The 10827-nt window shown below is 34.8% G+C and overlaps 2 protein-coding genes across 2 annotated transcripts; one reads left to right on the top strand and one right to left on the bottom strand.

Moving 5' to 3' along the window:
- Positions 1-3836: 3836 nt before the first annotated feature.
- On the bottom strand, positions 3837-4643 carry LOC142178480 (uncharacterized). The gene has a single exon (XM_075248083.1). The coding sequence runs from the start codon at positions 4641-4643 to the stop codon at positions 3837-3839; it is 807 nt and encodes a 268-aa protein (XP_075104184.1).
- A 2337-nt stretch (positions 4644-6980) lies between these two features.
- LOC107762727 (suberization-associated anionic peroxidase-like) lies at positions 6981-9755 on the top strand. Its single transcript, NM_001324768.1, is given in 3 exon segments — positions 6981-7313; positions 8457-8654; positions 9204-9755. Coding segments are annotated over 3 exon segments (1083 nt in total).
- Positions 9756-10827: the final 1072 nt, after the last annotated feature.

The following is a 10827-nucleotide window of genomic DNA, read 5'->3' as shown; positions in this document are numbered from 1 at the left end:
AAATATTTTCCGATTTTTTTATATATAAAAAAAACAAAAAATAAAACTATTAATAGTGATAATTCACTTTTTATTTTTTATTTTTTTGGTTTTGTTTTGTGTTGGACAAAATGAAGAAGGGGTGTTGGGTTAATGGAGCGGACCGGATCGACCCGGTTTGAAACGGACCGGGTCATGGGGAAAGTTGGGCAATTATTTGGGCCTGTGGTTTGAAATTGAAGAAGTGGCCCAATCCGATTTTTCTTTGTATTTTTGTTCTCTTTTCTTCTTTTATTTTTCTAAAACTAAATTATAAAAGTACTTAAATTATTATTAAGAACTAAATTAAGTTATAAAAGCGCAAATTAACTTCCAATAACAATTAACGCACAATTAAGTAATAATTAAGCATAAAATTGTTCATTTGGACATTAAATGCTAAAAATGCAAAAGATGCCTATTTTTGTATTTTTTATTAATTTAACAAATAAACATGCATAGACAAACATACAAATAGTTACACAAAATATCACAAAAATTGCACACCAAGAAAAATTATTTTATTTTTGAATTTTTTGGGAGTAATTCTCATATAGGGCAAAAATCATGTGCTTACAAAACATGACTGAGAATATGCTTTCAAACCAATAGAGTGAGGAAAGATAGTAAAAATGCCTCTAAGGGTCTCAACAAGTCAGCACAAGGCCCAAAACATGGCATACAACCCAAAAATATAATAATGTCAAACAATTAACTATCAAATACGCATTAAAATATTCGTTCGGGATGGACTAGGTCACAATCCCCAGTGGTGCTTTACCCCACACTCGTCATCCAGCGTGCAAGTCACCTCAAAGTAACACAACGACGTATAATCTGGGGTTTCAAACCCTCAGGACAGTATTTACAATCATTACTTACCTCGATCCGGTCCAAAATCTAGCCCGCGATGCCTCACCCGCACGGATCGACCTCCGGATGCTCCAAATCTAGCCACAATCAGTACATAATCATTAAAATATGCTAAGGAAGCGAAACCCACTCGAAAATATCCAATTTAACATCAAAATCCCGAAATTGCTCGAACCCGGCCCCCGGGCCCACGCTTTGGAATTCAACAAAACTCACATAATCCGACAACACATTCAACCACGATTCCAACCATACCAAAATTATTAAATTCCGATAACAATTCGACCTCCAAATCTTGAAATCTTATTTTCAAATCCCTAGGTCCAAATCCCCAATTTACACCTTAAAAACATGCAATCTAGTCGGATTATTCGATGATAATTCAATATTATGGAGTAGAAATGATCACAAGTGACTTACCTCAATATTTCCCATGATTTCTTGCTCAAAAATAGCCCGAAGCCGTGTTCTTTCACCAAAAAAAGGTCAAAATGAGCAGAAAAACGCAACAGCTTTAATAAACATATTCTGGTCAATAAAAGAGCCATTCCCGTCGCTAAAAGTGACAAATCTGGTCGCTAAAGGTGCGCACCAGATCCTGCTGCACCAGCAATATTTATTTTCACTATGACTCACAAAAAATGATACGAACATAGTCCTTCAATCGAAACTCAATTCGGAGCTCATTTGCTCAGTACGATATCCATTTCGCTCGTTAAACAATTAACTCATGATTCGCGTCAAAAACCCAATCGCGACTTGATGAAATTAGACCAAACTTTCCAGATCACTCCTATAATTCATTATCAAAATTTTGAAAGTCTCAAAATCATATTTCGATCTCTAGAACTAAAAATGGACATTTGGATCATTACATGTTTATGCTCAAAATGGCAAAAATCTTCCAAAAACTCTTCCAAAACTTATCCTAGACTCATGGGACCCCGACCAAACATGCCAACATAATTCATAACATCATTAAAACCTGTTCCAATCATCAAAACACCTCAAACAACATCAAATTACCCAAAACTCATCGAATTCAAGTCTAAGTTTCCAAAAACTTTCGAAATACACTTTCGATCAAAAATCCGACCAAACGATGTCCGAATAACCTAAAATTTTGCACATACATCACAAATGACATAACGAAGCTACAAAAACTATCGAAATTCCATTCCGACCCTCGGATCAAAATCTTACCTATCAACCGGAATTCGCCAAAATACTAACTTTGCCAATTCGAGCCAAATCCTTCCACGGACTTCCAAAAATGCATTCCGATTGCGCTCTTAAGTCATAAATTAACTAACTGAGCTAACCAAATCATAAATATTCTGATCCGAGATCATATACAAACAAGTCAACTATTGGTCAAACCTTTCAAATTCAAAGCTTTCATCTGAGATTGTTCTTTCAAATTCCTTCCGATTTTCCTGAAAACCAAAACCATCGATATACATCAGTCATAATACATCATACGGGGCAAGTCATTCCTGAGAACTGGCGATCAAAGTACAAAAGCTCAAAACGACCGGTCGGGTCGTTACAGAATCCTACATGATTACCTTTAGAAATTCTATTATATAATTATTTTCGGGATGTCTAATTCATATAAAATTGAACAAATAAATATCTTTTGTCATGTAATCCTATTACTTTTAGGATATATTTCTTAAAAATTCCTATTACTTATTTAATTTGAAAACGTATTATAATGTACTATTATTAATTTAATTTGAGAATGTATTATATTGTCCAAATTCATTTAGAAACAGGAGAGCCTATATTATTATAAAAGCATAAATACAATATTTATATACCAAAATAGCCCTATATTATTAAACGGAAGAACTCATAGGAAGAGTGCATGATTGCCAAATTTTATAGTAAAAACAAAATATTTTTCTATTTTTGACGCAGCAGAAAATGACACCAATAATTACTATCAAGAAGGATACTTAAATACTTTAATACCAAATGGTCTTCTACCATACACGTTTGTTATCAAGTTTATTATTTTTTACATATGTTAGTGTCACCGTTTATATAATAAACTAACTTAAAACTGATCTTCCATTGTATATAGGTTAATTTTGAAGAAAAATATGCCTGTCATGCTACTGAAAAACTTAGATACACCGAATAGCTTATGTAATAGCACACAGATAGAATATAGAAATTTTGACAATAACGTCATACATGCAAAAACTATGATACTGGTTAATGTGCTTCTAAGTATATTCTTATCCCTGAATTCAGCTTTCGTCTTCCGAATCTAAAGATATCCTTTTAAATTTGTGTGAAAATAATTTTTAGTATGTATATGACAACAAGAGTTCGGGTTAAGATATAGTAGCCAAAGCATTAGGAGGAAACATACAAAAAAATATTATCCACGAAGAAGTGTTCGTTAAGATACCATCACATTAAATACTTTTAAACTATATATAATACATAATTATCCAACTAACATGACAAAATCGATCATTTGTGTAAGTTTTGATGATGTGCTTTTATTTTAAATTCATGCATTATGCTAATACAATAATATTTTTCGGCATTTAGACGATTGTTGCATTATTATACATAAAATTTCTATCATTAATTAAATTTTTTTGTTCCTTCATATAAATAAATATTTAAATTATCACATGCCATTATTAACGTGCAACGCACGTTCATAGATATATATTTAAAATATGAGGGAAAATTGGGTATCAACACACGAGTGCAAAGATTGACTCATATTCTGAAGATTCATTGTCAACAGCCATCATAGATGCATCTCCTTGTTCATCCTCACCTTTAAATTCACTAGTGGAATCTCCCCAGTTAGCCAAAGCTTGTTTCACCATGTTGTCAGCAACATCTCTTCTTTTGAACTTCCTGTCAGGGACCTGGTTCCTCTTATCCACCTTATTAATGTTAGTTTTATAATGATCTTACTTATGAAGAGGACAGTCTTTAATGAAGTGTCCAGACTTTCCACACTTATGGCAGCAATCATTTTCTTTGAAATTCCTGCTAGAACTTCCTTTCTTTGGAATCCCACTATTTTTTCGAATCATCTTTTGGAATCTTCGAGTGAGATACTCCATGTCAGATTCATCACTACTTGAGTCTTTGTTGGCAGCCTTGAGAACCAGGTTCTTCTCCTTCTTGGGCTCTTTTCTTTCAAGATCCTTCTTTCTCTTCATCTTATAAGTTTTGAGATTTCCAATGATTTTATCAATGGTCAGCATCTGCAAATCCTTGGCTTCAGTGATAGCATTTACTTTACTTTCCCAAGAACCTGGTAAAACACTAAGTATTTTCCGGACCAGCTTGTTTATTGGGATAACTTCTCTAAGGGAGTGAAGCTCATTGATAATGGAGGTTAAACGTGTGTGCATATCTTGAATAGACTCATCCTCATACATCTTGAAAAACTCATACTCAGTAGTAAGCATATTAATTTTGGACTGCTTAACCTGAGTAGTTCCCTCATGGGCAGTTTGAAGAGCTTCCCAAATCTCCTTAGCAGACTGACAAGCTGAGATACGGTTGTATTCATCTAGTCCGATACCACAAATAAGAATCTTCTTTGCCTTGAAATTCTTCTCAATAGTCTTTCTATCAGCATCGTTGTGCTCTTTTCTTGTTTTTGGGACTGCAAATGTTCCCTCACCAACAGTTTTCATGGGAACAAAAGGTCTATCACAGATTACATACCACAGCTCTGAGTCCTCAGCCATAATGTAGTCATGCATTCTTGTTTTCCATCAACCATAGTATTGGCCGTTGAATCTTGGTGGTCTGTATGTTGATTGTCCTTCCTCAAAGTTTGGTGGAGCAGCCATGTAGATCCTTTATAGGTGTTAACCTTTTAGAAAGAACCTGCTCTGATACCAATTGATAGAAACTAAGCGTCCACCAAACTATATAGAGAACCAGGTTCTCTATCAGTTCTCACAGTAAGCAACAGACTATAAAACCAAACAATATAGGGAACCAGGTTTCTGTTCCCACAGTAAATCGGCAGTTAATAAAGAACACGTGATATTTACGTGAAAAACTCCTTGCTTAAGGGATTAAAAACCACGACCTACCCTAGTAGGATTTCAACTCCACTAAACCGAGCAAACTTCAGATTACAACATATGCAACCTAGGAATTAACCTCTTAATTCCTCACTAACTTGTAATACTCTATTATAAGTCACTTTGTAAAAACTCTATTACAAAGACTTTGGTATTCCTCACTAACTTGTAACACACCTATTACGAACCACTTTGTAATACCTCTATTACAAAGACTTCCAACTCAACTAACTCTAGCCAAGACACAAACACAATGGTTTATGATTTACAAAGGTTTCCTACGCAATGCTTCTAACTAAGCTAAGTAGGAATTACAAGTAAAGAACAAAATAACAAAGACTCAACAAACCTAAGGATTTAAGATATCTTCAATCTTTAGATCTGGTCCTTGAGGTTGCAGTAGCTTTGTTCTTGAGAGATGTGCTGGCTAGCACTTGAGAGAATATTGTTTTGATTTGCAAGTATTGGAGAGATGAAATCCCTTGCCTAATGTTGATAATATGTGTGTGCGATGTCATCAAGGATGATGCAATAAAGTGCCCTTTAGTTTGGCCTTAGCAAGCTACAACTTTGCTGTTGTACTGCTGCCAAATGGTACAATGCAGCAACCTGCCAGACGGTATAATGCAACAGCTTTTACAATTATAGAGTTGACTGTACAACGACCAGGGGAAGTGATCACAATCTGTTCCCTCTGTTGTTCCCTATGTTGTTTCCTTATCTGATTTTACTGAGAATTGAACCAGACATTTGACTAGTTACTCTGATTGCAAGGGAACTAATTGTATCAGATTCCTTATCTTGTTCTCTTATTAAATTTGTCAAATCATCAAAATAAAAGACGCATAACTTATCTACATGATAGAGGGGACATAAACCTTTGCTCCATGCTAAAGATCGAATAGGTTCAAACTTTATTGGAACAATTTACGCATTGGAGGACTCCTATTTACAATTGATTTTACCAATTTTAATACAATGGTAGAAATGTTTATTTAATACGGAAAACATCACATTAAAATTTAAAGTCGAAATTTAAAACTTTTTAAAGCTGTAAGAAATTATATATATATATCTCAAAATAAAAGAAAGTACCGTTCTAGAGGAGGATTTTCCTAGTAGGTTTGGGGGCATAGACTTCTTAAAGCAAAGAGCTGATGCTCCAAGGCGGCCATTAGCTTCCATTTTTTTCTTATAGTTATTAACCTAATAAAGTCATGCATATGAAATCATATCATAAATCCCGACTGAAATTAATGTACTGATTATTACATCTGTTCAACTAAAGGAGCCGCGTTTTCTTATTTTCTAAGTTGAAACTTGTATCTAAACGACTTTTCTTCTCATAGTGTACTTATATACAAATGTCAAACCAAATTAATCAATCACTGTAACATATATCTATTGCGTGCATTGCTACGTCTGCGGAAAAAGTGACAGTAGATTGTTGCCAATCATATTATTCACTGTATATAGATTCAGAATTAATTCCTTAATAATATGCGCTTTTTTCAATTGCCTTTATTCTCTCTCGTATATACACAAACTAAACTGGCTTACTGTCTTTATTCTATATGGTCAAACACATACTAAATAAAGAACAAATATGAATTTTCTTCTTTACTCTCGATTAAAAGTAAACTAGCGTTTTTTACCTTTTACTCCAAAAGAGAAAAAAACGAATAAAAGGATATTGGTATTGATTCTGACTACATGAAAGAAAATTAGAATATTTTAGACAAAAAGATCGGAGAAACATTGCGAAGGGAAGCAGCACACGTAACACACAGCTAGAACTAGGGAAGGAGAAAATCTTGTACAATATTAAGAAAGTCAATTCCACACCAAACGACAATTTTCAGTTTGTGTGTTCGCAATTATTTAAAGCCGAAGGATGACTAATCGTTGCGTGCATTTGTTAGTCTTAACTCCCTATAAATAGAAGCATAAATACAATCAAAATCATCCACAGCCTTTGCCTCCATAGACATTTCTTTCAATTAGGTCATGGCTTTTCGTTTGAGTCATTTGAGCCTTGCCCTGAGCCTTTTGGCTCTTGCACTTGCAGGTGTTGCCATTTATAGGAACACTTATGAAGCCATGAGTAAGGGATTCCAAACACTTTCTCCAGAGTTAGATCTGCTGGAGTCAGCAGCCAGCATTTTAACCCTAAATAATAATAATGCTGAGCAAAATTCAGACAGCAAGTTAACTCAACCATTATCTCCATCGGCATGCATCTTCTCGGCTGTTCGAGGAGTTGTGAACAGTGCAATTGATAGAGAAAGGCGCATGGGAGCTTCTCTCATTCGTCTCCACTTCCATGACTGCTTTGTTGATGTAAATTCCTTCACTCTTTTTACTGCTCTCGCATTCTTTACTCTTTTTGCCGTATTTAATTACTTTAAAAGAACAAGAGGGCAAAGAAAAAGAATCAATAAAAGACAGTTTTTTTTTTTGTTTTCCAAATGTTTTCCTAAATTTAACAATTTTTAAAGGTTTAACGGGATATAAGGAGTTTTTCACAACCGTCGAAAGCCAAGAATTTCGCTATGAGTGTTTGAGATTTTCTACGATGAAGGTTGTCCAACTGTTCATCCTTCACTTCACTGATTGTAACTAGATCTGCCCTTACCACAGCCATAATTGAGTATATAATGCATGAACCAAAATAAGGTCAAAACAATCTATTTACTTATGATAAAAAGTTAGTTGTCCTAGCTAGTATTTATTCAATCAAACGCGTACTTATCAATTTATTATTATATTATGAGAAATGTTTGCTATTACGACTATAATGAAAATTCTCAGTTGGGGTTTTTTTGGGAGTGGAGGGGTACATATAGTGGAGCTGTGAACCTGCATGGAACAAGTCAAACCCACCCTAACTTGGAAAAGTCTTTTCTGCTTCTGTTTAGATTGCCTTCCAATTCTTGTTTGTTACTGTCACTTATGTAGCATTTTCATTTTATGTGGCAAAATTTAAATAGACACGAAATTTAAGAAGGAAAAAAGACTATAGAAATTTGTGGTTTAAAATAAATCATATATTTGTGTGATTTTAAATCAATTTATTAAGGATAAAATAAGAAAGTTTAAAGTTAAATTATTACCAAAATTAAAAAAAATTCATTCTTTTACTAAAAAGTAAATATTGCCGTATAAAGTTGATTGAAGGGAGTAGCTTTTTCCTATTTTACCCCTGGACAAAGCTTTGCCACGCTTTTCCAATTTTTATACGCCTGAATGTCATTTGCGCGTTCTCATTATTCTCATCCGGACTATCTATCTATGCTCATGACCGAGCTTCCATTTCTTCTTTCAGCTTATCTAGCCATTAAACTTCATTTTCATTAACCATAAAGCAAGATTAAGGTTCATTTTACATCAATTCACGTAACCTAGTTCATTTATAATTTTAAAACATATTCTACTCATGAAGTGATGATTATGGTTGACTAATAGCTACATGGTTATTAACAGGGTTGCGATGGAGGAGTTCTTCTAGACGATATTCCCGGATCATTCCAAGGGGAAAAGACCTCACCACCCAACAACAACTCAGCCAGAGGTTTTGAAGTCATAGAACAAGCTAAACAAAGAGTAAAAGATACTTGTCCCAACACGCCTGTATCTTGCGCAGACATCTTAGCTATTGCTGCTCGTGATTCTGTTGTTAAAGTAAGTTCATTAATTTTCTATCTGTAACGTACCAAATTTTACTTTAACGATTATTTACCACCACCCAAATTCCACCCCCATGGTTTTGGGGTATAGAGTTTCTGTTCGCTACACAAGACAGCGAAACCAATTTTATATTACTAGATTAAGAGTTGCCTTCCACCAACAGTAAGGTATGTCAATACTTTGACAATCAGGACTAATTTTGCAATAAAAAAAGCAAATTAATTGTTTAACCAAAAATTGAATTATTAGGCCAGCAATTAAATATACATTATCAGCAAAAACTACCTTAAAGATTTCAATTATACACACACATAATATTAAAGATTTTTGCACGATCAATGAATTTTAATATATGATAGTAGGTTTGTTGCAACTTTTGTAATTATGTTACTATTACTCCATCGCTTCATCTTATGTGAACTTGTGGAGTTTAACAAAGAAATACTTTTCGAATTATGTTTTTAAACATGTCATGATTCTTGTGTAAATTATAAAACTATGTCATTAAGGGAATAACTTAAAATTCTGTTGTGTATTTGACAGCTAGGAGGACAAGGCTATAACGTTGCACTTGGGAGAAGAGATGCAAGAGCGGCCAACTTCACTGGTGCTTTAACTCAGCTTCCAGCTCCGTTCGACAATCTAACCGTCCAAATAAGAAAATTTAATGACAAAAACTTTAATGCCCGGGAAATGGTGGCGCTAGCCGGTGCCCACACGGTGGGTTTCACCAGGTGCGCCACCGCGTGCAACAGCAACAACGTTAACCCAGCGGCACGTCTTCAATGCAACTGCTCCGTCACCCAAAACGACACCAACTTGCAACAACTGGATACAACTCCTGCTGTGTTCGACAGAGTTTACTTCCAGGACTTAAACAGGAACCAGGGCATACTTTTCTCGGATCAAGTGTTGACGGGGAATACCACCACTGCTGCTATTGTTACGACCTACAGCAATAATGGTGCTGTTTTCCTGGGAGATTTTGCTGCTGCTATGATCAAGATGGGAAACTTGCCTCCCTCACCGGGCGTTCAATTGGAAATTCGTGATGTTTGTAGCAGGGTCAATCCCAGCTCTGTGGCTTCTATGTGAAAGGAAAACTTGAATTTGGCAAAAAGGAATTCATGAACTCGCTATTAGTTGGTTGATGTTTTCTTAAAATAAAAGAATCACTGGTTCGTGAATGTGGTTCTAATATTTGTTTTATAATTTGTTGTAATATTTGGTTTCGCTCTTCTTGTCTAATCATTTGATTCCATGTATAAGTTCCAAAATTAATGTACTCATATATTAATTTTCCAGTGTTGAAAAATTCTGAATCAGTTAAGGAGTTGATCAGAACAGTTTAAATTTGTAGTTTGTCTATTCCACAATGATGACAACTAAAGTTCTTTCTCTTTTTAAAAGAAGACTTTTTGGAAACTTTCAGATGTTTGTTCCCACTTCCTGAATCATTCTGACTGACAAAATTGACTGCGGAACTCGAAGGCTGACTAATAGCATCACGAGCACAAGTCTCACTTTCAATTTGAATGTGAGTACGAAATTGTTCCACAGTCATTTTATCCATAGAATGTAGGATTTTCTTTCTATAGTCACTCCAAGAGGAAGGCAATTTTGAAAGAATAGCACCTATTTGAAGTGCATCAGGAATTTTAACTTCAAGATCACTTAGTGTTGATACTAAGATTTGCAGTTCATGAATCTGATCCATTATAGGCCTAGTATCAAATATTTTAAATTCAAAGTACTGCAGAGCCATGAATTTGTCAATACCTCATTTTTCATTCTGGTATGCAGTTTGTAGAGCAGTCCAAATCTCTCTTGGCGACTTCAGATTGCAGTAAAGATCATAGAGTCGATCTGTCAAAGTATTCATAATATGGCCTCGACACAACAGTTCATCATGTTCTCGTTTCTTCCTTGACTACGTCAGAATCTTCTGCTGTGGGCTCAGGCATCGGAGGCAAGGCAGAATCAAGAACATAGTAGATATTGAGAGCGGACAACAAGAATATCATATTGTCTCTCCAACGGGTAAAGTTCGTTCCATCAAAGCGATCAAGTTTGATGAACTCCTTCGGATTCTCAACAACAGACATCAATTTCTCCATAGCAGAATAACTCTTTAAGATTGTTAGAAAATAATAATAAACAAAATTGG

The sequence above is a fragment of the Nicotiana tabacum genome, chromosome 3, assembly GCF_000715075.1.
Source record: "Nicotiana tabacum cultivar K326 chromosome 3, ASM71507v2, whole genome shotgun sequence".
Taxonomy (NCBI): Eukaryota; Viridiplantae; Streptophyta; class Magnoliopsida; order Solanales; family Solanaceae; genus Nicotiana; species Nicotiana tabacum.
This window is presented reverse-complemented; position numbering and strand designations above follow the sequence as displayed.

Coding starts and splice junctions, on each gene's coding strand:
- LOC142178480 (XM_075248083.1), bottom strand. CDS start 4,643: ATGCATGACTACATTATGGCTGAGGACTCAGAGCTGTGGTATGTAATC.